The sequence below is a fragment of the Ursus maritimus genome, unplaced genomic scaffold (assembly GCF_017311325.1).
Source record: "Ursus maritimus isolate PB19 unplaced genomic scaffold, ASM1731132v1 scaffold_30, whole genome shotgun sequence".
Classification (NCBI taxonomy): Eukaryota; Metazoa; Chordata; class Mammalia; order Carnivora; family Ursidae; genus Ursus; species Ursus maritimus.
In genome coordinates, this window is record NW_024425564.1 from 11,407,687 (window position 1) to 11,435,135 (window position 27,449).

The 27,449-nt window shown below is 54.3% G+C and overlaps 4 protein-coding genes across 12 annotated transcripts; 3 read left to right on the forward strand and 1 right to left on the reverse strand.

Moving 5' to 3' along the window:
• Positions 1-613: 613 nt before the first annotated feature.
• On the forward strand, positions 614-5,197 carry POU5F1 (POU class 5 homeobox 1). Its single transcript, XM_040645210.1, has 5 exons — positions 614-1,018; positions 3,667-3,787; positions 4,113-4,243; positions 4,547-4,705; positions 4,887-5,197. Exons 1-5 carry the CDS (start codon positions 614-616, stop codon positions 5,151-5,153), a joined length of 1,083 nt encoding a protein of 360 aa, XP_040501144.1. The 3' UTR covers positions 5,154-5,197.
• Positions 5,198-6,604: 1,407 nt separating this feature from the next.
• On the reverse strand, positions 6,605-10,611 carry TCF19 (transcription factor 19). Its single transcript, XM_008692929.2, has 4 exons — positions 10,454-10,611; positions 9,425-10,040; positions 7,641-8,199; positions 6,605-7,388 (listed from the first exon to the last, which is right to left on the reverse strand). The coding sequence occupies exons 2-4, from the start codon at positions 9,660-9,662 to the stop codon at positions 7,148-7,150; spliced, it is 1,038 nt and encodes a 345-aa protein (XP_008691151.2). The 5' UTR covers positions 9,663-10,040; positions 10,454-10,611; the 3' UTR covers positions 6,605-7,147.
• A 282-nt stretch (positions 10,612-10,893) lies between these two features.
• On the forward strand, positions 10,894-24,283 carry CCHCR1 (coiled-coil alpha-helical rod protein 1). 9 transcript variants are annotated; one of them, XM_040644930.1, is made up of 19 exons: positions 10,898-11,026; positions 12,083-12,149; positions 12,228-12,441; positions 13,915-14,218; positions 16,890-17,053; positions 17,158-17,293; positions 17,472-17,582; positions 17,783-17,932; positions 18,491-18,601; positions 18,700-18,806; positions 19,996-20,040; positions 21,093-21,205; positions 21,373-21,418; positions 21,562-21,698; positions 21,822-22,010; positions 22,107-22,208; positions 23,359-23,510; positions 23,658-23,787; positions 24,017-24,283. In XM_040644930.1, the coding sequence occupies exons 2-19, from the start codon at positions 12,134-12,136 to the stop codon at positions 24,127-24,129; spliced, it is 2,340 nt and encodes a 779-aa protein (XP_040500864.1). In that variant the 5' UTR covers positions 10,898-11,026; positions 12,083-12,133; the 3' UTR covers positions 24,130-24,283. The 9 variants fall into 9 exon arrangements, 7 of the variants coding, with proteins under 7 accessions (XP_040500864.1, XP_040500863.1, XP_040500867.1 ...); XM_040644929.1 differs by having other exon boundaries at positions 10,902-11,026; positions 23,616-23,787; XR_005838772.1 differs by lacking the exon at positions 24,017-24,283 and having other exon boundaries at positions 10,894-11,026; positions 23,376-23,510.
• Positions 24,284-25,041: 758 nt separating this feature from the next.
• On the forward strand, positions 25,042-27,410 carry PSORS1C2 (psoriasis susceptibility 1 candidate 2). The gene is made up of 2 exons (XM_008692926.2): positions 25,042-26,151; positions 26,787-27,410. The coding sequence occupies exons 1-2, from the start codon at positions 26,097-26,099 to the stop codon at positions 27,140-27,142; spliced, it is 411 nt and encodes a 136-aa protein (XP_008691148.1). The 5' UTR covers positions 25,042-26,096; the 3' UTR covers positions 27,143-27,410.
• The last annotated feature ends 39 nt before the right edge of the window (positions 27,411-27,449 follow it).

Here is a 27,449-nt window from a genome sequence, read left to right on the forward strand (position 1 = left end):
GTGGCTTTGGGGTAACTGAATCTGGCCACTAATTGGGATGGGAGGATGGGAATGCCAAAGTGGGGGGGGGGATGAGGGAGGACAGCAGGGGGTGGCTGTTAAGGAATTGAGGGGTAGTTACAGCAGTCCTCCGCGCGTGCACACTCAAAAATGTTTCAGGGGCTGAGAGGATGGCTAGGCCCCAGTCAGGAGAAGGTGCCAGGGTCTTTGGAAAGGGGTCAAGCTCCTGGGCTCCTGAACATCGGGGAGGAGGTGTCCCAGCGACCTCAGACAGTTCTAAGGTGTGCAGAGCCCCAGAGAGGGCGGGCAGCCCGACGGGAGTTGGAAGTGAAGGTCCGAATGGGGGGCCTGCATCAAGAGTCCGGGGCCTGGAGAGGCACCTAGCTGGAGCTCCCGGGCTTTCCCTCCGCCCCGCGATGGACCGCCGCCGCCGTCGGGCAAACACCCTTCGCCTCAGTTTCTCCCACCCCCACCGCCCTCTCCTCCACCCATCCAGGGGGCGGGGCCAGAGGTCAAGGCTAGTGGGTGGGATTGGGGAGGGAGAGAGGTGTTGAGCGGCCCTTGGAGAGCCCTCATTTTTCCAGGCCCCCGGCTTGGGGCGCCTCCGTTCCCCATGGCGGGACACCTGGCTTCCGACTTGGCCTTCTCGCCCCCGCCGGGCGGTGGAGGCGATGGGCCGGGAGGGCCGGAGCCCGGCTGGGTTGACCCTCGGACCTGGCTGAGCTTCCCAGGCCCTCCCGGCGGGTCGGGAATCGGGCCGGGGGTTGGGCCGGGCGCCGAGGTGTGGGGGATTCCCCCGTGCCCCCCGCCGTATGAGTTCTGCGGAGGGATGGCGTACTGCGCACCTCAGGTTGGAGTGGGGCTGGTGCCCCAAGGCGGCCTGGAGACCTCTCAGCCGGAGGGCGAGCGGGGAGCCGGGGTGGAGAGCAACTCCGAGGGGGCCTCCCCCGAGCCCTGCGCTGCCCCACCTGGGGCTGTGAAGCCGGACAAGGAGAAGCTGGAGCAAAACCCCGAGGAGGCGAGTGAGCTGAAACGGCGGGAGGGAGGTGGCCGGGCTGGCAGGGGGCGGCCAGGGGAGGGGGAGGTGGTCGCCTACAGCTGCCTGGGCCTGGAACCCAAGAGGGGAGCCCCAGGCAGAGAGGGGTGTGTGTCCTGAGAGCAAGGGCAAGGTGGGAACCAGAAGCCGGAATTCAGAGAGAATGGACAGGTGAGGGCTGGGGCATCCCTGGGGGGAGTCGGAAGCTGCCCCAGGCTGGCCTTGCTTTCCCCCTGGCTCTTGTCAAGTAGCCCCTTTTCACTTCTAGGCCTGGCCTGACCAGGGTCCGATCAGTCAATTACCTACCAGCCCAGCACCAGACCCAGTTTGGGGTTTGAGCCCCTTCTCCCACCCTTAACCCTTCTTGGAAATTTGATCCTTACCTGATTCAGGATCTTGGCCTTAGGGTTAAGTGTGGCCTGAGGGTAAGAACAGTGCTTATCCCAGGGTATTGTTCCTGAAAGTCTAGGGTGTGACTGATTTCTGATAGAAGCCCCTGTTTGGGCTGTGTGTGCGGACGTGTGGAGTTCGGTTTACCTCCCGTCAAGTTTAGGGCTTGTCTTCCCTTGACCTCTGCCTCGGGGTTAGTGAGTCACCATAATGCAAAGTGCGCACCCTGGCACCCCCTTGTAGAGAACTTTACCGATTTCACCCTTAATTCCGTAAGTTGTGGATAAGACAAACCGAAGTGGTGGAGGAAGTCCTCTCCAGGCCATTCCCCAAATGTAGGGTCTCCTGAGGCGCTGAAAGACTTGCGCGTCCAGCCCTGCCAAAGAACTGTTAAAGGTTGTGTCCTCCAGTCCTCCAGAGACAAGTGTAAGCAATTAGAGATCAAGTACTAAGCCCTTAGACCTCACAGAAGGAGGTGCGACCGCTTCCCCTGACCCAGTGGCCCTAGACTTTGTAGGAGGTGACTGAGCCTTGAATGATAATGGCTGCCAATTGTGGTCCATTTCCTAAGTGCCTGGCTGTGTGCTCAGTGCCTACAGCATTATCTCATTAACCCGCACAAGATCTCCCAGGGAGGCATTATTAGCCTAGTTCACGGGTCCTAACTACCAAATGATGAAGTTGAGATGTGAGCTGGGGTTACCTTATTTCAAATCCAGGATTTGGACGAGCCGTGGTGGGAGCGGAGCACTTAGAGCTCTCTGAAGCAGGGACTGAGCCGAAGTTGGCCTATTTGAATATGGTGTGATCGATCACCCTTGGAATCCTTCCCTCAAAGCTTCCAGGACTGCACAGAAGTTCAGCTGCTCTTCTGGTGCCTTTGGCTACCCGCCCTCATGGGAGTGCCCCAGGGCTCAGTGCATCACCCTCTGCTCTATCTACCTTTCCTTCCTCTCATCCACCCTCGCGCTCAAATGTTTTGTAGACCGGACTACTACATTTTCTGTCCCCTGCTGGGATGGCTCCATGAACTGCTCCACCCCAACCATCACCCAGTCACTCAAGGCCCCAACCGGTCATCCTCCTTGCTTTCACATTCTACATCCCATCTTTTGGAAACCCAGCTATCTTTGCCTTGGAAATACACCCTGAAGCAATCCCTACTGCCTGGGGTCCCGGCCGCCCGTCTGTGGGGGGTGGGGCGGGCGGACTGCAGTTGCCTGCTTAGTCTAACAGTCAACTGGAGTGAACATTTTACAATCGGATCATTTTACGCCACACATCCGTTCAGCGGCTCCCTGTTTCATGCACTGCAGCATCCGCAAGATCTGCCCTGCGCCCCCTTTGACTTCGTGAGCTCCTCGCCTCATCCCTTCCCACCCTCAGCCTCTCACCCCGCTCCACCCACCGCGGGGCCTTTCCACTTGGCTCTTTCCCTTTGCTCAAGCATCACTTTATCTTACTTAAAATTGTCCCCATCCCCATCATCTCCTACCCTGCTGCACTCTGTAATCCTCTCCCCTGCTTTACTTTTTTCTATAGTGCTTCTAACATAGTAACGGACTGGATAGTTATTTGTCTTTCCATGTTAGAATGGAAGCCCCCTGAGGCCATTGCTTTCTGTCCAGTTTGTGTAGCTGCTGGTCGATAGAAAGGGCAGTACGTCTGTTGAATTAATCAAGGAGAATGCCTGTATGTTGCAAAAAGATACAGTAAAAATAAGGAATGATCCAGTTTTAAGAACGAGCACCAACTGTATACCCTTCACTTAGTTCATGCCTTTCTGGACGTCTGTTTGGTAGTGTGTTTGTGTATATGCATATGCCGTGTCATACCCTGGAAGCAAACTGGGGGAGAGTATGTGGAAGTGAGAATTAGAGACATGGTGCCCTTGACTTTACTGGTGTCAAAACTGCCTCAAATTGGGATAATACTTGAGTCAGAAATCTTTCGTGAGTATTAAATGAGTTACTAGGCAGCAGCTCCCTTTGCAACCTGACAGGTGTTCGTTTCCATGGAGGCAGGGCCTGCCTTGCCGTCTGCTTGCGCGGGGCTCCGCTGCTGCTGGGCGAGTTGCTTTCTGGGGTGAATGACATTTGTAGATACGTTATTACTAGATACTTGGTGGGCAGCCTGGGTGCAGATACTCCCGTGGACCATTCCTTGCGGCCCACATGGGAAGGGGGGTTGACAGCTGACGTGTTTGTGTTCTTACATGTCCTCTGCCTTTTCGACTGCAGTCCCAAGACATCAAAGCTCTGCAGAAAGACCTGGAACAATTTGCCAAGCTCCTGAAGCAGAAGAGGATCACCCTGGGATACACTCAGGCCGATGTGGGGCTCACCCTGGGGGTTCTCTTTGGTGGGTCTCCCTCAGCATGTCCTGACCCACAGAACACAGGGACCGCATCTGCCCTGGAAGAACATGCCTGAACTTGGGGCTTTTCTTCCCGCCAGGGGAGCAAGGGAAGGGTGTTTCAGGGGCAAGCTTTAACCCCCTCCCCACATGAAAGAGGGTAGAGAGGGGGAGGGGGAAACATACTTGGACCTTGAGTTCCCTCTGGGAAGAAGTGGGACCCCAGTGTGGGATCTTGGGAAGGCGGGAAATGAGGAGGAGGCCCTGGGTCTTGGGGTCATGAAGGTGCTGCTTTCTGCCTCACCTTGCTTCTCTTCACCTGCCTCCCCAGGGAAGGTGTTCAGCCAGACGACCATCTGCCGTTTTGAGGCTCTGCAGCTCAGTTTCAAGAACATGTGTAAGCTGCGGCCCCTGCTGCAGAAGTGGGTGGAGGAAGCTGACAACAACGAAAATCTGCAGGAGGTGAGGGTGGGCGGGGGCTCGGGGATCTGCCGAGTCTTAGCCCGGTTGTTATTGCCTCTTCCCTGGTTTGCTGCTTTCCTTCATGGGGGTAGCTCCGTGGATGGAGTAGAATTTCTCAGAATTCTCCAGAACTGCCTGTCTAGACCCACCCTTCGAGGACTCTTCTTTTCACACCCTCTGGTGCTGGCGACCCTCTGGGCACTGCCCCCTTAGCAGTTTGCTCGAGTCACTACCCTCATGGTGCTTAGCATGTTCAAAGCCTGCCATTCCATTCCCCTCCCTTGCCACTCCCTCCCTCACCAGATATGCAAAGCAGAGACCCTCGTGCAGGCCCGAAAGAGAAAGCGAACGAGTATCGAGAACCGAGTGAGAGGCAACCTGGAGAGCATGTTCCTCCAGTGCCCGAAGCCCACCCTGCAGCAGATCAGCCACATTGCCCAGCAGCTCGGCCTTGAGAAGGACGTGAGTGCCCCGTCCCTGTGTGCCCCCTCTCCTCCCCTGTCACCACCTCCCTTTCCCTGGCTCTGCCTCTTGCCCTCCCACCACCCTAGACCTGTTGGCTTTGGGCCAGATGACTAAGCAGAGCCAGCCCCGCTGCCCAGAGCTTCCGATCGAGTGCCACTTACCTTGTCTTCCATCCCAGGTGGTCCGAGTGTGGTTCTGCAATCGTCGGCAGAAGGGCAAACGGTCAAGCAGTGACTATTCGCAACGAGAGGATTTTGAGGCTGCTGGGTCCCCTTTCTCAGGGGCACCAGTATCCTTTCCTCTGGCACCAGGGCCCCATTTTGGTACCCCAGGCTACGGGGGCCCTCACTTCACTACGCTGTATTCCTCAGTCCCTTTCCCTGAGGGTGAAGGCTTTCCCTCTGTGTCTGTCACCACTCTGGGCTCTCCCATGCATTCAAACTGAGGTGCTGGCCCTTCCCAGGGTGGGGGCCAGAGGAAGGAGGAGAGCGAGGGAAAGAGAACCTGGGCTTTGTACCAGGGCTTTGGGATCAAGTTCTTCATTCACTAAGAAAGGATTTGGGAACACAAAGGGTGTGGGGGCAGGGAGTTTGGGGGGACTTGTTGGAGGGAAGGTAAAGTTCAAGGATGCTCTTGTTTTGAATCCCCACATCACTTTCTTAAATAAAGAAGCCTGGGACACAGTAGGTAGACACTTCTGTCTTTGGTTTGTCCTCTTTTGGTGGCTGAAGAGGGGATGGGGATACCCAATAGTTAGATATTAATAGTTCTTAGAACCCAATGACCCTGACACCAAGGTGCCACTTAAACTGCTCAGCCCTACAATGTCAGAGGGAAAGCTGGTATTGGAACCCACTTGTTTGGAGAGGGCCCCTATACGTGTGAGCTAGTTCCTTGGAGCCTGTGACTTAAGAGTCCTGGGGAAATTGAAGTGGAAGGCCTTACTTTTATTTTTTAAAGATTTTATTTATTTAAGAGAGAGAATATGAGTCAGGGGAGGGGCAGAGAAAGAGAAGCAGACTCAAGGCATGGCTCCATCCCAGGACCCTGAGATCACAACCTGAGCTGAAACTGCGTGAGCCACCCAGGCGCCCCTGAAATGCCTTATTTTTAGAGCCAATTCCCTATTAGGAGCTGACGTTTTGCTTTCCCCACTTGACTCTGGAAGTGTCCTTAGTGGCTTTATACCAAGGAATCATCTTTAGATACTTCTCTTCTGCATATTGTCTGTACTAGAAACTCCATCTTGCGCTTTGTTGATACGAAGTCCATTTGGTTTCCCCTGAAGGGTCTGGTCCACCCTGTCCGTGAGTGACTCACCAAACCCCCATGTTTTTGTCCTGGTTCTGCTATTACTTGCTTGGAGCTGTTTCCTTGATGTGTGGGGGGGAGCTGGGGTTGGTAACTCTAAGTAGTGGAAGGCAATGGACCTAAAGATGGCAATAGGTCAAGATAAGTGTTTCTTACTAAGCTACAGAAACAGCATTTTGACACTGTTGGCTTGGTGTGAGGTTCACAGAAGAGAATCGTGTACTATATACATGGGTTAGTCTGATCCACACGAGACCAGGTGAGCATCTGCTCTCGCTGATGTACCGGGGTTTCTCTTTTCCATAGTAGTACCTTTTCCAAAGTTCTGCCATCCTCAGAACGCGACCAAACTCCATCTACTTTATTTTAATGGCAGCGGATCTGTTTTTCCTTTAAACTAGGAACCTTGATGACCCCTTCTCCAGCCTCCCACTTCCAGCCCATTCTATATCAAGTGAGCCGGTTCATACTCTCTGTGCTTTGCTCGTCCCTTCCAGTAAGAGTCAGTTTTCCAGACCATACCATTTTCTCAGGACCTGGAAGGCAAGGAGTATCAGACCTGGAAAAAGAATACATACCTAGGAGTGAATGAAACTGCTAATTCTTTATTTGGAAATAGAAGCAAAGCTCTGAAAAGCCAGGTCATGATCATGGTCAGTGGCAGTGGTTTACCCACAATGTAAAAGTTTCGAGGCTGCGCCTTAGGTTTTTCCAGATTGCCTTAGTGATGCCATCCAAGAACATTAAGCACTCGTTTGTTCCAAGACTGAGGCTTATATCCACCCAGGCACGGCCTCTGCAATTGATGGGTGCTGTGACCACAGACATTCTAGTGCCTATGACAACAAGGACCTACAGCTTGTAACGGAATTTCCAGCTTGCTGGCAACTTCCCGGAAGCAGCAATATCTTTGGCAGGAAACCATCTCTTCTGTCACCTTGGCCATGAGGGCCTGCTTCAGGCCTTGGGTCAATATCCATAGCAATGGACAGCTCCCCTGTAGTCATTCCCCCCTGGGAAGGCAAGGGAAGAAGGGGGCATTTCTTTACAATCCATTGGTGCCCCACCGTGTCCACCTGTGGCCTGGAGGTGCCAGCTCCCTGTACTCTAGTGCCCTGGTGGTGGGCCTTAGGTCTGGATGCCTACACGACACTCTGGGCACCGGAAGTCAGCCTCCCTGGCAGCCTGGATGCTGTAACCAACACAGGCCACGTGGAACCAGACGTCACAACCATCACACTGAACCCAGGCAACTGTTTCTTCTTCGGGTAGGTAGCAACAAGGGGCTGCACAGGGCTCCCCACTCCCAACTGCAGGGGGAGCCCTGGGAGTGCTCACTGGGTGCTTCCGAGGACGTCCACGTCGATTTCTAAAGAAAGTGACACAAAAACCAGGTCACTGGAAACTAGAAGGAGCCTAGAACTTTTCCCTGGATAATCCTAGAGTGAACCTAGATAGATTGACTAGACTAACGGTGAACCAGATTGGTCTTGCCAATCCAACGTCTTTTCTACCTCTGTCCACTTCCCATTCCCGTTCCCATTTCTATCCCTAGAGCAGAGGGCCATGTTACAGCCTGGGGCTCTAAAAAGGAGTTAAAAATTGAGATCTCTCCACTTACCCACCAGGTGTCCGTGGGGTTGTCTCTACACGGAGTTTCTTCCTGGGCTCCATAAAGACTGATGGGGGGCCCTCAGGAGTCCCTCCCTCATCATCCAGCTCTGCCAACACTCGGTGAGCCGATTTCCTCCGGTTTCTTGGGGGTGGGGCAGAAGGGGTGGTCCCCACCTCTTCAGGAGGAGTGGGAACAGGCAGGCTCTGTGGCTCACCCCCACTCCTGGAGAAGGTGAGGGGCAGAGGTCTGAGCTTGCTGAGACTACCGATGGAATTGAGGATCAGTGTGGCTTTCGGGGCAGGGGAAAGGGTGCTGAGGGGGCGCTGTGGGGCCCCCTGGGGGGGCAGCATAGGCCGGAAGCCAGCTTTAGTTCCCTGTTCACCACTAGACCTTGGGATGGTAATGGCCGCAAAATCTTGAGGTTTGACTCGGACTTGCTGAAACATGAAGTAGAACTCCGAAGGGCTGGTTCCTGGGGGCCCTTCAGGGCCAAAAGTCACAAGGTCCCCATCACTCAACTCCAGCTTGTGACCCCTTGGGAGTCGGACATTATTGACCAGAGTCCCTGTTGATGGCAGGGCACCAGACATACAGAGAATGACAAAAACAGAAATGACCAGAGTCAGGAGTGGAGAAATCTGGCCGCCTCTGATTTTCTAGGGAACATGAGAACGTGACACCTGTCATTAAATTCTCACATTTGAAGTCCCTCAGCAGGTGATACCAGATATTAAGTTGGGAGCAAGTTTTTTTTTTTTTTTTAAATGTCCTCCCACAGGGCACATGGAAGAAATGGACTACTTCCCTCACTGCTGAGGTCCCATTCTCAGAGCTACGCTAACCCAGCTCCAACACAGAAACAGTTACTGGCATATGTTAGACTGTCTGGGTTCAGATTTTGGCTCCACCCTTACCAGCTATGTTACCTGGACAAGTCAACCTTGTGCCTCATTTTCCTAGTCTGTAAAATGGGAATGATATTAGTGCTCACCTGCATTCAGTGCACTTAAAACAGTGCCTGGCTCATACAGTAAGCACTAAACAAATGTTGGCTAATCCAGTTATCTAATCTCCCTAACATTCCCAAAACAGACTTTATAAAGCCTTACATTTTACCTATGAGGAAACAGACCCAGAGAGGTGAAGGGACAGGCCTGAGGTTTCACCAGGGGAGAGTGGCAAAACCCAGGTGGCCTGAAGTTGACTGCAAATGGCTGCAAGTCGGGGAGTAAGACATATGCCCTGATCATTAAAACATAATCCAAGGGGCACCTCAGTCGGTTAAGCATCTGCCTTGGGCTCAGGTCATGATCCCAGAGTTCCGGGATCCAGCAGTGCCGCATCAGGCTTTCTGCTCAGTGGGGAGTGTGCTGCTCCCACTCCCTCTACCCCTCCCCCAGCTCCTCTCTCACTCACTCTCTTTCTCAAAAAAAACCCCACAACAATCCCAACATAATTGCCTTCAGACAACAAGGTGCCTCAGCAAATTTGGAAACTGAGTCATCTGAGCTTGGCCCCCAGTGGCTCCAGAACATCCCCACTGGGATGTTTTCCCTGATGATGGCCCAGGTCCTGGATCTACCTCCCAGCCCAGGCAGCGACCATTAGGGTCCAGTCCCACAGAGAGCTTCTGACACTACACACCTTTAATGGGAAGACAGGTCTGGACTACAACTGTCCAACCTGATAGGGGAGTTTGGGAGGCAGGCGGGGTCCCTGTGCGGCCCTTAATTCATTCCAGGCCAGAACTGCAACTGCCCAGGCACAAGGCCTCCCTGCGCACTGCTCACCTTGGCTGCTGTGGTCCTCCAGGCTGACCCTCCAGTCATCACCCCGGCGCTCAGCGTGCAGCTCCGCATGGACTCCAGAGATGAGGCCTGGCTCCCGCTGGGGCTGCAGGGCCACATCACACAGGTCGGCCCTACGGCCCAAGCGGTAGGTGCAGCCAGCCCCGCTAGGGGGGTGGAAGGTGTAGAGATCACCACCCCTGCCTCCCCCTATGCGCAGCAGCTGGAAGCAGGGCAGCATGGGTGGTGCCCCCTCTGCACCACCTCTTCCACTTCAGGAGTCCATCACCTTTCCCACACCTGAGCCATGCACGCTGGCCTAAGTTCACTCTCTGTCTGATGCAAATTTGAGCTGTATTTTGTGCAATTTCAACTTTGAGCACAGACCTGAGTTTTCACCAGGGGTCAGTGGCAAAGCTCAGATGAGAACCCAGGCCTGAGCAGTGCAAATTCAGAGTGCAAGGAGTCTAGGCATGAGATGCAAACAAAAGTGTCTGTCAAGCAGCTTTGCAACTGAAAAATTCAGAGAAGGTCCCAGTGCAGTGCAAAAATGAACACGTCCTATGCCACTTGAGTGGAACCGGATCCTCAGGCCACAAAGTATTCAGGGAGACTCAATCTGTGCAAGGCAACGATATATTAGGCAGCTTCCAGGGGAATGCAAACTGTAGATGTGTGTATAGGGATTCCTGCTTCTGTACAATACTAACTTGTCACCTCTGTAATTTGGAGAAAAGCTTCTTCCTGTCAGGTTCACTCACCCAAATACAGTAAGCCGCCTGCTCCCTCGCGCCTCGCCCTTTGGGCCAATCCCTCATCATAAGTAGTTATCTTTAACCCCAGTGGGAAGGGAATCCACTGTCATCCCCCAAAAGGCAGTGAAAATGGTCCCTAGTTCTCCGACAAAGCAGATCTAAACCCTGATTTCCCAGCTTCTCCGGGTGGGATAAAGACGGGGGAAAGAGCTCCCGGAGATAATGTAAGGCAAACCCAGCCTTTTCCCTCCCCTGCCCAGCCCAGTTTCCGATCTACCGCGGTGCAGTCTCCAAGTAGTCTCCTCTCCAGGCAGTGCTAGAGTGTGCGGTGGCCCCGGGACTTCTTCGGCTCGGGCTGGAGCTGGTGCTACGGCGGCTGTTTGACAGCGAGGAAGCCGGGGTCGGGAGGGGCGCGGTCTCCGCGCGCGGGCAGCTCCCGCCCCGCCTTCGAAATTCCCGGGTCCGAACTCCGCGCAGAGCGAACCCGCCCCCCGTGCTATTCGTGATTGGCCAGATCATTTATCCCCCTCCGCTTCATTGGGCGGCGCTCTGGGAGTGTCCCCGACCTCCCGCCTTCCGCTTCTTCTGATTAGTTCACAAGCTTTCCCGGGTTCCCGGAGTTGGGAGGAGCCTCCAGGGCGCGGAGACGTCCCCGAACGCCATAATTGGGCCTGGCTTTAGACACTACTGCGCCTGCGTGCACCTCTTTCCCTCCTCCCTGGATGAAACAGGATTTTAGAGTGGCCCGCCAAGCTCCCCGCTTTGCGCAGGCGCGGTCAGGGGCGGAGGCCGCGCCCAGGAGCGAGGTGTAGGGGTTGTGGCTAAAGGGCAGAGGGGGTTCTCGCGCTGGGTAAGGGGCATTCGGGAAGAGTCGGTTGGGGGCGGGAAGGGGCCGAGAGGGGGTACGGGGGTGGGTTCGGGGGTCCATAGGGGGAGAGGGGTACAGGGACTAGGTAAAGGAACAGATGAGGTGGTCCGAACAGCCTTAGAGCCCACGGTCCAGCAGGGTGAAGACTTGGGTTTCTGGGGGAGAGGGGGTGGGGTGGTAAGAGAAGTGAGAGCCTGCTAGAGTGCCGGGAAGCTTGAGCAGACAATTGGAAGATGAGGAAGGAGTAAAGGACCAGAATAATTCCTTCAGGAAAAAAGCAGATGAGGCTGGAGGGAGGGTGATAGGAATCCCAGATAGGGGGGGAAAATAAGTGAATGCTGGTGGGAGACTACGGAGACCTTGAATAGACCTTTCTTGTGCTCTAGGAGTCCGGAGAGAGGAGGGGGAAGCGACAGGGATGGCAGCTGAGGGAATATTAGAGGGAAACTGAGGAAAGTTGCTGGTAGGGTTTGGATGAGATGCCAGGAAGCTGGCTTTTCTGCTAACGGGTCTAGGCTGCCTGGATTCCCAGGGGACCTGGGGAGGTGTCCTGCCCTTCATGTGGCCACATTCATCTGGGGCCAGGCCTTGGGCCAGTGCTTTAATAGGGAAGGACCCAGGAGTCATGGCTTGGTGGTGTCTGGATGGGCTTCCGGAAGGCCTTGCTGAGCCATGGAGAGAACTCTGGAGATTGGGCTCACAGCCCCTGCACTGCACACCACCTTTCTCACCTCCGACAAGGAACGGCAGAGACTGTAGAAACTTAAGGAGGAGGGTAAAGGCTCTGCCCAGAATTCTAAAAGTATGAGTAAAGCCTAAGAGCTCCCTCTCAGTCTTTCTCAGTTAATTCCTTCCATCTCATGGTTATTGCCGTAGTTCTATCAGGAACCAGGTTGGGTCAAACAAGTGATCTTCGGGTATTTCCCGATTCTCTTGGGAGGTTACTAAAGGATTATGACTCTATTATCGTAGGGACTTTCTCTTTGGGAGGTGGCCTGAAAATTGAACCGGGGTGTCCTTGTTTCTCCTCTTGTCCAGGGAAACATAGATGGCTGGACAGAGAGTCTAGAGACTTCAAATAATGTGGAGATGTTTCGACCTTCAGGTCAGTGGGACCAGGAAAGGGGACTGGTGATTGTCTCTCCTTAGGAAACTGACCGTCTTTGTCCTTGCGATTTCTCAGGTTCCACTGGGCTGATTCCCCCATCCCACTTCCAAGCTCGTCCCCTTCCAACTGTACCAAGAATGGCTCCCACCTGGGTTTCAGACATTCCCCTGGTCCAACCCCCAACCCATCGAGATGTCTCAGAGAGGCGGCCAGACAACCAGAGACCTCAAGTGATCATGTGGGAACAGAATGTTTCTGGCAATGGGCAGGAGCCAGGGCGGAGAGGCAGGTAGGGATTCATTATTGCTCTTCTCGGGCTTGTTTGCCAGTGACCCTTCTTCACTGAAATAGATTCCTTACCCTGTTTTAGGCTTTAGTTCCCTAATTTGTGCATTTTTGCATAAGCAATTACTGAAACTTCCTTTTTTTTTTTTTTAAAGTTTTTTTTATTTATTTGACAGAGATAGAGACAGCCAGCAAGAGAGGGAACACAAGCAGGGGGAGTGGGAGAGGAAGAAGCAGGCTCCTAGCAGAAGAGCCTGATGTGGGGCTCGATCCCAGATCGCCGGGATCACACCCTGAGCCGAAGGCAGACGCTTAACCGCTGTGCCACCCAGGCGCCCCGGCAATTGCTGAAACTTCTAATGTATAAGTAGTAAGGCAGTATGCTAGATACTAGGAATGGGGTAACAAAAATGAATGAGATCCTGCTATCAATGAATTAAAAATCCTGAGGGAAGAGGTAGATTGACCAAGAGCTGACGGTAATAAGCATAATATAAGGCAAGGTAAGGAAGTGCAAACTAGGAGTATAGCCTGCACCGTGGTCGTGTGGATGCATTCTGATGGAGTGCTTGCCATTAGAGCTGGCCATGCTATTTGTTGATGTTTTGTCTGTAAAAGTTCTGGTTCTTATTCTTGATGTTTCATTGCGTGTCTTTTCCCAAATGTACTGAATGTCATTCTGCCATTTTGCTCTGGAGTGGGATTGCACATGGGTCCACCTTGGACCTGTCCAAGAGGAAGGAGCATGATAATAAAAAGGGGAGCCCTGGAGTGGGTGTCAGGAGACAGAGACTCTGATGCTATTTTGGCTACCAGCTAAGGTCCTTTGGCCCGTCAACGAATATTTCTAGGCTGTAGATAGATCCCCACCATTGTAAAAGAAAAATCCTGTGGTTCTGGGCCTCAGGGAGTTATGTCAATAGCCATGTTATCATAAGCTGATTTAGACTTTACAAGACACCAGGAGACTATTTATTGATGCGCTGTGCACTCCTCATGCAGGATATCTAACACTCAATAAATGCTTTTAACTAGCGCCTGGTCTCACTGTATTGATACTGGAAGTCATGACCTCTCTTTCTCTGAAACTTCCTCCAACTTTTCCTTCCCCTTAAATCAGAATTCAGAAGTCTCTGGGTGTCTTCCAGCCCCGCCATTTCAGAATATGTGGCCCAATGATGTGCACATTTGATGTTTAATGCATCTGCCTGTCTGTAGCTCAGCAGAGATCATGTTCCGTGATCTCAGCTAGCCTTTAAGTCCTGTGAGCCCAGATAGTGAACCTAATACGCTCAGTAGGGCCATGATAAATGACAACAGTGATGCAAATGCAGAGATCCCCATGGCCCAACTTCATCCCCACCATCTCCACACACAAGAGCAGAGGGATCCTCCTCTCCACCTGTGTCCCTTTGTGCCCTCCACCACCCTCCCAGCACCAGAGACAGATCTCACCTGTGCTAACCTGTCTTTGAAGGTCTGTGGAGCTAGAGGGGTCACATGCCCTGAGCCAGCAGGCTGAGCTGATCTCTCGGCAGCTGCAAGAGCTGCGGCGGCTTGAGGAGGAGGTTCGAGCGCTGCGGGAGACCTCGCTGCAGCAGAAGATGAGGCTGGAGGCCCAGGCCATGGAGCTGGAGGCTCTGGCACGGGCGGAGAAGGCTGGCCGAGCTGAGGCTGAGGGCCTGCGTGCTGCCTTGGCTGGGGCTGAGGTTGTCCGAAAGAACCTGGAAGAGGGGAGCCAGCGGGAACTGGAGGAGGTTAAGAGGCTGCACCAGGAGCAGGTGAATGTGGGGGTGAGAAGGGTTGAGTTTCACAGTGGATGAACTGGGCAGAAGCTTCCCAGCAAAGAGCAGGTCCCACAAAAAAGGCCCCATGAACGGTGGAGTGATGAGATGTTTGTGAAGACAAGAGATCAGAGGACCTGGAAAGATGGATTGGGTGTTTTGGTCTTTGTTCAGGTTGTACTTTTCTCCCAGGACTCAGATGACCTCCCACCGCTTGAAGCCCTCCTTCCCCTTCCGTAGGAAGTATTTTGTCTTCCTACTTCACTCTGGGTACTCACTTCATGTGGGAGCATTGTGGGGGTGCTGAGGAGGGTCAGGGAGGGTGGACTGGGGAAGGGGGATGACTCATTCAGTAAGCATTTATCAGTGCTCAGAGATAGGCACCAGGACCCTGGGGTGGGCAAATCAGCCTGAGTCCTTGTGGGTGGAGCTGACAGCCTGGTGGGGGACATGCACATTCAACACCAAACTTAATCCTAATTAATTAATTGGCAATTGGGAGAAATGCCATGCAGGAGAAGGACAGGGAGCCCTAATGTGGACAGGGGGGTTAGGGAACACCACCCTAGTCAGTTGACATGTTAGGAAATGAAACCATAGGGGCGCCTGGGTGGTTCAGTCGTTAAGTGTCTGCCTGCTCAGGTCCTTACCCCAGGGTCCTGGGATCAAGCCCTGTGTTGGGCTTCCTGCTCAGCGGGAAGCCTGCTTCTCCCTCTCCCACTCCCCTTGCTTGTGTTCTCTCTCTCACTGTCTCTCTCTCTGTTAAATAAATAAAATCTTTAAGAAAACAAAAAATTAAAAAAAAAAAAAAGGAAATGAACCATAAAGGTACCGGAAGAAAACATGGGTGAATTCCTTTTTTTTTTTAAGATTTTATTTTTTTTTAAGTAGTCTCTACACCCAACATGGGGCTTGAACTCATGACCCCGAGATCAAGAGTTGCATGCTCTACCGACCAAGGTAGCCGGGTGCCCCTGGGTGAATTCCTTTATAACCTCAGATTGGTGAAGGCTTTTCTACCTGTGAATCAAAATCTGGAGTCATTAAAGGAAAGATTGATACATTGGCTTTATAATATTCAATTTAGAAATGATAAAATAAAATTAAAGAACAGATGATAAAAATATTTACAGTTCATATCACAGAAAAAGGCTGATGTCCCTAACCTATACTGTATGCCTAGAAGTTGATAAGGGAAGGATAGCAATCTAGCCAGAAAATGGGCACAGGAGATAGTTCAAAGAAAAATATAAATGGCCTTTAGATTTATGAAAGATGCTTCATGATCAAAAGTTGTCATTTGAGCTGACTAGGACTTGGCTGGTGAGCTGGCGTGTGGGGAGGTGATGGGAGCTGGCCACACTTGGCAGCCCGTGGGGCATGAGGAGGCCAGAGGGGCTTGAGTGTAGGAGATGAGAGGGGCCCCGGATGGCGTGTGCATGGGGAGACCTCGGGGCCTGTTCAGAACTTTGTACTTTACCGTGAGAGCCATGAGCAGCTGTTGAAAAGTACTAAATGGGAAGTGACGTGATTGGGTTTGTATTTTATGTCCAAGAAGACCGGTTTTGTGGAGTGCCTGGCTGGCCCATCGGTGAGTTTCTGTCCCACGTTGGGTGTAGAGCTTACCTTAGGTAGTAGGTAGGTAGCTTTACAGATAGCTAGACAGACGGGCAGACAGACAGACCAGTTTTGTGATTTCTTTCTAAAATGATCACTTGATGGTATGAAGATCGGGCTAGAGGGCAGCCTCTCTCCTTCCTCTGACAGCTGTCCCCCCGCTCCTGCAGTGTCTCCCATGTACTCACCGCAGACTCACCACTGCTGGAAGCGCAGTGAGAAACGGACAAGGTTCCTACCTTCCTAGAGCTTCCTTTGGAACAGAGTGTGGCAGACACTAAGCTGTGGAGATCATTCCAGATGACGATAAGAGCTGAAAGGACTTGGGACAGGTGATAGGATGGAGCAGGTGGTAGGGAGCCCAGTGAGGCCTTCTGAGGAGGTGACGTCGCCCAAGGCCTGAGGAGTTGGGAGAAGCCAAGTGGTAGGAGCTGAACTCAAAGTGTTAGAGGCCAAGGCATGTCTGGCTTTGGAGGCCGAGGGCAGAGGCTGGGCTTTGTTGTCAGTGCCATGATAAGCCACGGAAGGCTTTATTTATTTATTTAAACTTTTTTCATCTATTTATTTGAGAGAGAGAGAGAGCAGGGGGGAGGGGCAGAGGGAGACGGACAAGCAGACTCCTTGCTGAGCCCGGGGCCTGTCTCAGGCCCCAAGATCATAACCTGAGCCAAAGTCAGATGCTTAACTGACTGAGCCACTCATGCGTCCCCTGCCTTGAAGGCTTATAAAGACCGGTCAGGAGTTCGTTGCTGTTGTGCAGGCCAGAGATGAGGGTGGGCTGCTAAGGTTGGTGGCGGTGGAGACAGAAATGAAGATCTGTTTAGTGGGGAGACCTGGCAGGAACTGCTGATGGACTGGCAGGTGGATGGAGGACAGAGAGGCACCAACGACTGTCTCCATTTTGCCATGTGTGCAGTTGGGCCTTTTGCTGGTTGTTGTCTAAGGTTATGGAAGATGGGAGTGCAGGGCCAGGGCCTGAGCAGGAGCAGATTTGGAAAGTCCAGATGTGGGATTGAGCTGGGCCCTGCTGTGCCCTCTCTTCTCTCCACAGCTCTCCTCCTTGACGCAGGCTCACCAGGAAGCTCTTTCCAGTTTGACCAGCAAAGCTGAGGGCTTGGAGAAATCTCTGAACAGTCTGGAAACCAGGAGGGCAGGGGAAGCCAAGGAGCTGGTTGTGGCGCAGAGGGAGGCTGAGGTGCTGCAGAAGCAGCTGAGGTAAAGTGGGGGTGGGCAGCCAAAGGGGGACCTGGCAGGTGGTGGATGCGGCAGGTCTCCCAGGTGCCTCACTGATGGCTGCCCTGTTCCCACCCCAACCCTAGCAAGACCCAAGAAGACTTAGAGGCACAGGTGACCTTGGTGGAGAATTTAAGGAGATATGTGGGGGAGCAAGCCCCTCCTGAGGTCCACAGCCAGACCTGGGAATCGGAGCGACAAGAGCTTCTAGAAACCGTGCAGGTGAGAGAGCATCTGGGTGGAGGCTGGAGGTGGGCTGGGGCTGCTCAGGGATCAGATCCTGGGAGAGGGGTGGCCAGGACAGAAGGCAGTGCCGACGACGGGCAGCGGCCGGATGCCGCTGGCGGACCTGCGTGGAGCGCCACGGAGGCCGCTGCTGTCCCTTGTCTCCCACCTGCAGCACCTGCGCGAGGACCGGGACGGCCTGCGCACCACAGCGGAGCTGCTGCAGGTGCGCGTGCAGAGCCTTGTGCACATCCTCACCATCCAGGAGGAGGAGCTGACCCGGCAGGTAGGCCCCTGCCCCAGTGGCTCGCTGTGGGTATGAGCGGTTGGCATGCTGCCAGATCCTGCTGGCATCCTCTTGTCGGGGAACAGCGCTTCTTGCTGTGGCTCTTATTGCTTGGGCAGGACAGAGAGAAAAAGCCAAAAAACGCCTGCTTCCTCTGCTCCCCCAGGAGCCCACACTTCCACCTGTCCTCCACCCCGCAGGTTCAGCCTTCAGATTCCCTGGAGCCCGAGTTCAGCCGGAAGTGCCAGTCCCTGCTGAAGCGCTGGCGGGAAAAGGTGTTTGCCCTCATGGTGCAGCTGAAGGCCCAGGAGCTGGAGCACAGAGGACACGTGGAGCAGCTGAAGGGACAGGTCACTCGACTCTCTTTCTCCCCGAATTCTCCCCCCAGCTCCTGGCTCCTTACGTAAGGGATAGTACTTACCCAACAAAGATTTATTGAGTGGTCCCCATGTGCTGGGAACACAGGCCTGAACAAAGGCAAGTCCTGCTATCACGGAGCATACGTCCTGGAGCAGAGACACGCAGCAGGCAAGCTGTTAGATGATGTCGAGTACTGATATGTGCTTTAAAGAAAAGTGTAAAAGAAAAGTGACAGAAAGAGACCATGGGGTGGGTGTGCTTCAGGCAGGGTGCTGAGGAGCAGCTCCTCTGAGGAGGTGACAGTGGCCAAGCATGGGTGGCATGGGCAGAGGCGGTGAGTCTTCGTGGGTGTGTCACAGCGAGCTTCCTCGAGGTGGGGGCACATGGAACATGCTTCTGGTAGGAAACCTGGCCTCAGACTCCATTCTCAGGAGCCCGCGCTTGTCTCCCTGCATGATGTTCTCTCAGAGGCTTTGGCACCAGCCCCTCCATTGCCAGTGCCCCCCTCCCGCTCCCCGCACTAGCTGTGCTCTGCCCCCCCCCCCCAGGTGGCAGAGCTCCAGGAAAGAGCCGCGGCCCAGAGCCAGGAGCAGGCCGTCCTGCAGCGCTCCCTACAGGACAAAGCCGCGGAGGTGGAGGTGGAGCGGATGGGTGCCAAGGTCTGAGCCAGGCGGAGGCTAAAGGGGGTCAGGGATCCCTCCCCACTTCCCTCAGAAGCCCGGGGAGGGGACTCCTCTCCTCACTGCACCCTCCCCAGGCCCTGCAGGTGGAGCTGAGCCGCGCTCGGGAGGCCCAGCGCCGGAGGCAGCAGCGCACAGCAGTGGCCGAGGAGCAGCTGCAGCTGGTGGCCAATTCTGTCAGCAGGTATGGGGTGGAGGGTGGGTGGAGTAGTATTTCTGCTTCCCCGGCTTCCTGGGCACCTTGGAATTTAAGAGCCCAGGCAAGAGGGGCTGGAAAGCTGGCCGTTGGAGGGTGCAGGTCGAGAGGTATCCAGCCCTATGAAAGTCCCCGGGTTTGTTTCTCCCTGGGGCAACCCGCTACGCAGTCACACGAGGGTCGCTTGTTAGGACTCCTGTGCGTGTTTGGTTGGACTTGAGGCCGCGCTTCCTCCTATAGTCGGTTCACCTGGGAGGATCGTCACCTTGGGAGTTGTTCAAGGATCGAGAGTGTGGCTCCTCCCATCTTTCTTTCTTTAAAATTTTATAGGCACACCCTGTTTCGTTGGAACCAAATTTAACCTGTATTTTAAAGCTGTATGCCTATGGCTTACTAGATACTCTATCTCAAATGTACGCCCGTTTCCTTCTTAATCATTTGCCAGCCTTTGTCTCTCATACCAGCTTCTGAGTGTTTCCTTCTCAACGCCTGTTTTACAACCTTTAGAAAGTTATAAAGGAGGAGGAATACACATTTCCTTGTGCTGCTAACACCCCCCTCAGCCTTGGACTTGGGGATACTGACGTGGTCCTCGTAGACCTCCTGGCACAGTGCCTGGCATGTCATCTGACTCTGTAAATGATTCCTGTTACCATGAGGCAGTTCTGGATGGATCATAGAACAATCACTGGTGTAGCAAAATTGTGGTGCTGGATATAGGTCCTTGCCCACCGTCACTTTTTTTTTTTTTTAAGATTTTATTTATTTATTTGAGAGAGAGAGAGACAGGGAGAGAGCAAGCACAAGCAGGGGGGAGGAGCAGAGGAAGAGAGAGAAGCAGACTCCTTGCTGAGCGGGGCGCCGGACGCGGGGCTCGATCCCAGGACCCTGGAATCATGACCTGAGCCGAAGGCAGACGCTTAACTGACTGAGCCGCCCAGGCGCCCCTCCACCATCACTTTCTATTGGGTTAGTACCTTGAGGACTAATTTCACTTAAAAAATTATGAAAAATGTCCACTTTGCACAGAATTAGGCTGGTTATAATGACCCACCTGAATTCTGCTCATTGTGGCTGCTTCCTGTTCCCAGGAGATCGGGGAGGTGCCCGGTGCACAGGGTTCTACTTGGGTGCCAGGACATCACTGAAATGGTTCTTGCTAATGGTTGATGGCCAGGAAGTCCACGGGGCTCCAAACAACCCACGCTCAGCTTGTTGTCAGGTGTGGTAGTCTCTAGATGGCCTGGAGGCTTGATTGGAGGTGTTGGAAGTGCCTGCTCATGCAATTTCTAGATAACGGCTCTCTGCTGTGCTGCTGGGGATACAACTGTCAGCCTTTGTCGTCTGCTTGTTTCTCAGTTGATACAGACTTGGACTCTCCTGGAGAGTTCCACGCTTGCCCCGATTTGCTGCCTTGGCCCTCCTCCCAGGGGACCTGTGTAGGCTTCTCAGCTTTTGTGAGCCATGCTGGTCCCACTTTGGGCACAGCCAGCTGATAAGGCACATGGATCTGGCCTTCACTGGCATCGGGAAATTGTTAGCGAGGATAGCTTTCATCTCTAATGCAGATTAGTGATCAAAAAATAGGTTATGAGAAATAAACTTTGCAGGTTGCTTGAAAAGATACACCGCCACGTAAGGCCTTCTTGGGGTAAGGGCTCCTTAGAAAATGGATGGCAGCTATGCACTTTGTTCTTGAGGAGAATGCACCCAAGTTCATACACCCAAACGTGGCATACAGCACCAGGAGATTTCCAGCACCAGGAGACATGTCCAGCAGCCTGCAAAATAGTCCAAATCAGCTAGACATGAGCCCGCTCCACGGCACTCGTTTTAGCCCCCGTAGAATCGTTTGTACTGAGCTCTGCTGTGTTATGGGCTCTGGGTCCCGATCAGGTATGACCCCGTGAAGCTCATTCTTATTTTTCATGCTCTTATGAAAGACACTGATTGCTAGGACCCAAATGAGAAGCTTACCCTAGGTTTTGGGACCCAGCATAGCTGTGCTGTCCTTATGAGCAACGGGATTATTTTTACCTAACAAACACTAAAGGGCTTAAGCTCTCAGGTTTTCTTCTTCATCGCCTGAGAAAGCTCAGACATGACTGGCCCCCACCCTTGGCTTCAGCTTCTCTTTTCCCTGCTATGCTTTCCCTTCCCTGCTCCCCACATACTTAGCAATAGAGGATAGAAGGAGTTGTCCCAACAAGTCACATCAAGTCCTTTAGGGAATGAGGTGGGGTTGAAGGGTCAGTGACGTCGAGCCTTCTCCAGCTTTCAGACGTGGCTCCAGAGCACCGTGGCCGAAGTGGAGCGCGCCACGACCCAGCTGCCCTCCCTCAGCAGCCGAGTCAGCTACGCCGTCCGCAGGGTCCACACCATCCGGGGTGGGTAGGGCGGCTGCCAGCCACGCTGTACCGCCCCTCCGGCCCTCGCCTCCCACATCCATCCTCATGCCTACTTGTCACCTGTCCGAGCACCCTTCCCCTGCTCTCCTCTTCCCTTTTCTCCTCCTCGAACTCCTCGCTGTTGCTTTCTGCCTTTTCTCCACCAGGCCTGATGGCTCGAAAACTGGCCCTTGCTCAGCTGCGCCAGGAGAGGTGAAGCCTGGGGCTCTGTGAGGTGGATGGGAGGGGGTTGCGTATTGTTTGCTGGGAGCCCAAACAGTGAGGACTGAAGAGGGATGGGGGCTTAGGGATCAGGCTGGGCGATTTCCCCTGACTGTCCCTCTTCCCTACCCCAGCTGTCCCCCACCCCTGCCGGCCACAGATGTGAGCCTTGAGTTGGAGCAGCTGCGGGAAGAACGGAACCGCCTGGACGCAGAGCTGCAGCTGAGTGCCCGCATCATCCAGCAGGAGGTGGGCCGGGCCCGGGAGCAAGGTGCGCTTGGTCCTGGAGTCACTGAGCTGGAGCAGGGGCCAGAGCTGGGTGTGTTGGGGCTGGGGAGGAGGGAAGGGCTGGGTCTGGGGCATGGAGAGGCCCGTGAGTGCCACCTCTTCCCAGGGGAGGCAGAGCGGCAGCAACTGAGTGAGGTTGCCCAGCAGCTGGAGCAGGAGCTGCAGCGGACCCAGGAGTCCCTGGCTAATGTGGGGCTGCAGCTGGAAGCCGCTCGCCAGGGCCAACAGGAGAGCACGCAGGAGGCTGCCAGTCTCCGACAGGAACTAACCCAGCAGCAGGAGATCTATGGGCAAGGTGTGCAGGAGGGGAAATGGGTTTACCATGGAGGGCTGAGGGGAACCGAGAAGCAACACTCCCCCCTGACACACCCCATCTGCACCTTCCTCCCAGCTCTGCAAGAGAAGGTGGCTGAAGTGGAAACTAGGCTGCGGGAACAGCTCTTAGAAACAGAGAGGAGACTTAATGAGGCTCGGAGGGAGCATGGCAAGGCAGGTGAGATTTGGGATGGACGTGGGCATCCGGGGAGAGGGATGTGTTGGACATAAGTTTTTTTTAAAGCTGTTTTGAAGCATGCAAATAATGAAGTTGTCAAGAAATGGTACAGATCAATTCTCAGGTGGTGAACACACTCTCGGAGCCAGCGCCCATATCCAGCACCAGCATGCGACCAGCCCTGGAGCCCCCTGAGCCCCGCCCAGCCACTCCCCTCCACAAAGGCAACAGCCATCCCAACCTCACACCAACCATTTCCCCCCCAACTTTTTTTTTTTTTTTTGCCCTAAAACAATAGAAGTTTATTCTCTCACAGTACTGGAAGCTGAAAGCTAGAAGTCTGAACTCAAGATGCTGGCAGGGTGGGTGCCTGCTAGACGTTCTGAGAGACAATCTGATGATTCTCTCCTCCCTTCCGGTGGTTGCCGGCAATCTGTGGCATCCCTTGGTTTGTAGGCACATCATTCCCTCCCGTCTCCATCTTTACATGGTGTTCGCTGCTGTCCGTGTCTACCCCCAACATTTTTTTTTATAAGATTTTATTTTTAAGTAATCTTTATACCCAACATGGGGCTCACACTCACAAACCTAAGATCAAGAGTCATATGCTCTACCGACTGAGCCAGCCAGGTGCTTCCCCCCCGTTTTATTAGGAAAAAGTTCAAATACCTGGACAGATGACGAGAGTCACGTAATGCCACTTGTTTACCTCCTCTGACTGGATGCAACAGTTATTAGTCAATTTTTTTTAAAGATTTAATTTCTTTAAGTAACCTCTACACCCAATGTGGGGCTCGAGCCCACAACCCCGAGATCAAGAGTTACATGTTCCACCGACTAAGCCAGGTAGGCACCCAGCAGTTATTAATCTTTTGCAATATTTGCTTTATCTGTATATACATATACACTGATACATGCATTTTTTGGGGAATCATTTAAAGTGAGTTACAAACATCATGACCACTGAGCTGCATCTCCTATAAAGAAGAAATTTTCTTATGTAACCTCAATGTCATTGTCACACATTAAGAAAACATTAATTGCACAAAATCGAAGACTTCCCCCCGGGATTCCAGTCCTGTTCTCATGGTGCCTCACTGCCTCTGGGCTGCCCCACACCTGTGCCCTCTGTGCCCTGGCTTCCACATAGTGGTCTCCCTGCGCCAGATGCAGCGCAAAGCCACCCGGGAAAAGGAGCGGAACCAGGAGCTCAGGCGCCTGCAAGATGAGGCCCGGAAGGAGGAGGGGCTGCGGCTGACCCAACGCCTGCAGGAGCTAGAGAGGGACAAGAACTTTATGCTGGTAGGGGGGGCAGAGACCAGGGCCCTTGAGCTGGCTGGGGAGTTGGGAGAAGGAGGAGGGGTGGTTCTGCCTGGGCTAGGTGGCGTTTAACCCTCTCCTTCCCAGGCCACCTTGCAGCAGGAGGGTCTCCTCTCCCGTTACAAGCAGCAGCGACTGTTGGCAGTTTTTCCTTCCCTGCTGGATAAGGGGAAGTCTGTGGAGTCCAGCCCCCAGGCCCCAGGGTCTTCAGTACCTGTACCTCCAGCAGCAGCACCCACCACCAGGGAGTCCATAAAAGGTATGGTCCACATAGGAAGGCACAAATGTGGGGACCTCAGGAATCTCTCCTCTACGTGCTCTTAATGTGTGAGCATCGTTCTCTGTGACCCTGGGAGGCCCTCAGCCTCTCTCATCCATGAACCCTCCCCCTCATAACCCTCGCGTCTGATGGCAGCCCCGTTCTCTGCACTGTAGCTGCCACAGCCTTCTCTGGTCCGGCTGCTAACCCTTGCGGTCTTCTTTCCCAGGATCCCTCTCTGTCCTGCTCGATGATCTGCAGGGCCTGAGTGAGGCCATTTCCAAAGAGGAAGCTGTTTCTCAAGGAGACAGCCAGAACTGGCCTGCTCCAGTCTGCCGCTGAGCCGCCGGGCACTCTGCGCAGATGGGGGCTCAAGGGTGGGGGGGCGGATGGCAGAGAAGTGGGGCGGGGGCGAGGAGGTCAGCCAGCTGCCCTCCTGGACACCAGCCACCAAGATGCCTGTGAAGCCTGTGGCTTAATAAAGATGACTACAGCAGGTGCCATGTTCTCTCTGGGAATGGGAGGGAACTCCCCCCACCCCCGTCTCCGTCCGGAAAGTGTGAGAAGTAGTCACACACATCCATTTCTCTAGGTGGTACCTTTTTCAAAACCCCTTTTCCAGGCTGCTTGGGAAGTTTTTTTGAGAAGCTCCAGGTTTTCTTTATTCTCAACTTTTGTTTACCTTTGGAACACGATCACTGCCAGGAGTGAGGAATATAAAACATCACTCGTTCGCTGGGAATCTCGGAGCCCAGCAGTGTCCTTGCTCAGGGGCCACAGTGGTGGGCTGGAACGGACAAGCGTTGCCGTGCAGAGAAAAGAAATAACAGTGACGGGACAGAACCTGACCGGGTCGTGCAGCTAGATGAGCAGATAGGAAAGGCCCCCCCCAAGGAGGGATGTGTGGAGACCTGCCTGCAGTGAGGAGCCATCAACACCGGCAGAAGAGTCCTGCAGAGGGCAGGCAAGCACGGAGGCCCGGAGCGGAAGGGCGGGCCTGGTCGTGCCCGGTGGGAGGGGGTGGTTATTCTAAGTCAGTAGAAAGCCCTTGGAGTGCTTTCCAAACAGTAGCAGCCACACAATTAGGCCGACATGTTTAAGAGCTAGGTTGGAACCCCCTATGGAAGATGGGGTTTGGGTGGGGGAGGAATGAAGAGTGGGGGTGGGGAGAGATGGGCTCCAGAATGGGGACATGGCCTGGGCTGGCCTTGTGGGGGGTTGGGGTGGGGGAAAGGAGCAGAATGAAGGCTTCGAAGTGAGCCACGGAGGGAGCAGACAAGGTGGAGAACAGCCTGGGGAGGAAAGGAGTTCTGTTTGGGTGCCATTACTTCTCAGAGGTGCCCTAGACCTCCAGACCAGAGGCTCTCCTGAGGAAGAGGTTCCGAGGGGTCTCTGAGAGACTTAGACAAGACTCGGACTGAGGTCTAAAGGATGGGGAGTGGGGAGGGCACAGAGCTGGCACCAAGGACCACGGCAGCCCCTGCCCCCCAGCAGGATTCCAGAGGAAGGAGGAAGAGGCAGAGATTGACAGGAAGCAGAGTCAGCTTCCTCCTGAGCCTCTGGGCTGTGACTGTTGGAACCTGCTCTGGGGTGGGGATTAGGAATCAGGATGTCCTCATACTTCCTCACCTGCCATCACCCCAGGTGGCTCCAGGTGGCTCCTGGATGTCACTGCTTGGGAGGCCCCCTGGGTGCCTGATGGAGGCATGTGCTGGAAAGCATGTTGGTCCCAGTCCTGGGGGAAGTGGAAGTTCCGAGGACAAAACAGTCCCAAGGGGGAGGCTCGGGGTACTGGCCAAGACCATCCTAGCTGCGTCCTCTGTGTTTAAAAGGAGCACTGTCCCTGCTCCTGCCCGGGCGTCCTGCCTCCTGGCTTCTGTAATTACACTGCTTCCCCACGCATGGTTTGCTCCCATTCCTCAGCTTCCAATGGCTTCGAGGGATGAAAGGTGGAAGTCCTTGTGATTACAGAGATGACAGGTGGGTATTGATTGCTGCAGGGTGTGTGGAGGCGGATGTGAACCCAAGGGTGGGGTGACCAAGGTCTAGGGCATTGATAGAGCTGGGGTGGCCGGGTCCCAAAATGACGGGGAACTAAAATGAGGGACGCTGCCGTCAGAGGTTACACATGAGCCGTGGCCTTCCAAACGGGTTTGACCAGTTAGGTTCCGATGGGATTCCTCGTGTCACTGGGCTGGCCCCTCCCCAGAGATTGGACACCTCCTCTCACTCCTCCCCTATAAAGCCTCTTGGGGTTCCCAGGCACCTAGACTCGGCCCACCCCCAACTTTGGGGGCCAGGAGACAGCCATGGTGCTCAACTGGAAGCTGCTGGGGATCCTGGTCCTTTCTCTGTATGCCGGAGGTAAGCTGGGAACAGGCCGGGGGTGCGGTTGGGAGTGATGGAGGGTGGCCAAGTGAGGCAAGGGTGAATTGGATGCATAGGGATGGAGGAGATTCCAGAAGATTCGGGGTATTCGCATGAGGGGAAGAGTTAAGATGTCGAAGGTGATGCAGGAAAGTGCATTTTGCTCAATGTTTTTGCTGTTCCAAGAGTAGGTCCGTGTGGCAATTTAGATCAGAATCCGGGTGTGCGGGTGAGTAGTCCTAACAGCTGAGGACTGTGTGGAGGGTGGACGTGTTTGCAGAGGGTGGGGTCTGGCTGCCACATGGGCCCAAGGTGTGGACGGCTTTGGAGGTGTAGACCAGCACAGAGGCCATGGCCGTGGGGGTCCCAGCCAGGATGGGATGGAGCTTATGTCAGCTCCTGGCGGTTTAAAGTTGGTCAAGGTAATGATTCCGGACAAGGTTTTTATGTCATTTTAAGATCACTTCGGGATTTTGTAAATGTGTGGAGAGCTCTTTGAGAGTCACCTTTCGGGTTTGCTTGTGGTGTCAGTTCAGGCTGTGGTCTATCCCAGAGAGGCTCTGCCCCCTGAGTCTAGCTGCGGGAGGAGGGATCTGGCCCTCACCACTTTTCCCTTTCTCCTTCCTCCACAGGCATCTCAGGCAGCGGAGAGCACCCCCCTCCCCTACCCACAGAGGCTGGAGAGGAGGAGGGCTCCCCAACGTTGCCTCAGGGCCCCCCAGTCCCTGGTGATCCCTGGCCAGGGGCACCCCCTCTCTTTGAGGACCCTCCACCTCCAGGCCCCAGTCGTCCCTGGAGAGACCTGCCGGAATCTGGAGTCTGGCCTCCTGAGCCCCCGAGAACCGATCCCCCTCAGCCTCCCCGGCCTGATGACCCCTGGCCAGCAGGACCCCAGCCTCCAGAAAACCCCTGGCCGCCTGCCCCTGAAGTGGACCATGGATCTCATGAGGAGCCAGACCTTGACCCACCCCGGGAAGAGTACAGATAAAGGGACCCCCAGAGGCATCTTGGGCCTCCAGGCAGAGTGCCCCTCATGGCCATCTGTACCCTTCTGATTCCTCTTCAATTCTCCCAGCAACCTCAATTTTCTTCCTCGTTCCTTCAATTTTATTCTGACGCTGAAAGTGTCATTCTCAATATTTTCTGTCCACTCTTGAAATCCGCCCCACATTTCCCCGCCTGTTTTCTCGGACAGCTAAAGCATACACCCCTACCTCATGTCCAGTCCTCTTCCCTCTTCCTGCCTTCCACCTCCTCCCCCCCCCCCCCCCCCCCCCCCCCCCCCCCCCCCCCCC

What these genes read in the sequence shown, in the direction of transcription:
- POU5F1 (XM_040645210.1), top strand. Translation starts at nt 614, where the DNA reads ATGGCGGGACACCTGGCTTCCGACTTGGCCTTCTCGCCCCCGCCGGGC. An exon ending in CACCCTGGGGGTTCTCTTTG is followed by an intron (nt 3,788 to 4,112) that starts GTGGGTCTCCCT and finishes CTGCCTCCCCAG; the next exon opens with GGAAGGTGTTCAGCCAGACG. An exon ending in AGCTCGGCCTTGAGAAGGAC is followed by an intron (nt 4,706 to 4,886) that starts GTGAGTGCCCCG and finishes CTTCCATCCCAG; the next exon opens with GTGGTCCGAGTGTGGTTCTG.
- TCF19 (XM_008692929.2), bottom strand. Translation starts at nt 9,662, where the DNA reads ATGCTGCCCTGCTTCCAGCTGCTGCGCATAGGGGGAGGCAGGGGTGGT. An exon ending in GGAGGACCACAGCAGCCAAG is followed by an intron (nt 8,200 to 9,424) that starts GTGAGCAGTGCG and finishes TGCCATCAACAG; the next exon opens with GGACTCTGGTCAATAATGTC. An exon ending in ACCCCACGGACACCTGGTGG is followed by an intron (nt 7,389 to 7,640) that starts GTAAGTGGAGAG and finishes CACTTTCTTTAG; the next exon opens with AAATCGACGTGGACGTCCTC.
- CCHCR1 (XM_040644935.1), top strand. Translation starts at nt 11,604, where the DNA reads ATGTGGCCACATTCATCTGGGGCCAGGCCTTGGGCCAGTGCTTTAATA. An exon ending in AGAGGCTGCACCAGGAGCAG is followed by an intron (nt 14,219 to 16,889) that starts GTGAATGTGGGG and finishes TTCTCTCCACAG; the next exon opens with CTCTCCTCCTTGACGCAGGC. An exon ending in TGGAGCAGCTGAAGGGACAG is followed by an intron (nt 17,933 to 18,490) that starts GTCACTCGACTC and finishes CCCCCCCCCCAG; the next exon opens with GTGGCAGAGCTCCAGGAAAG.
- PSORS1C2 (XM_008692926.2), top strand. Translation starts at nt 26,097, where the DNA reads ATGGTGCTCAACTGGAAGCTGCTGGGGATCCTGGTCCTTTCTCTGTAT. An exon ending in CCTTTCTCTGTATGCCGGAG is followed by an intron (nt 26,152 to 26,786) that starts GTAAGCTGGGAA and finishes CTTCCTCCACAG; the next exon opens with GCATCTCAGGCAGCGGAGAG.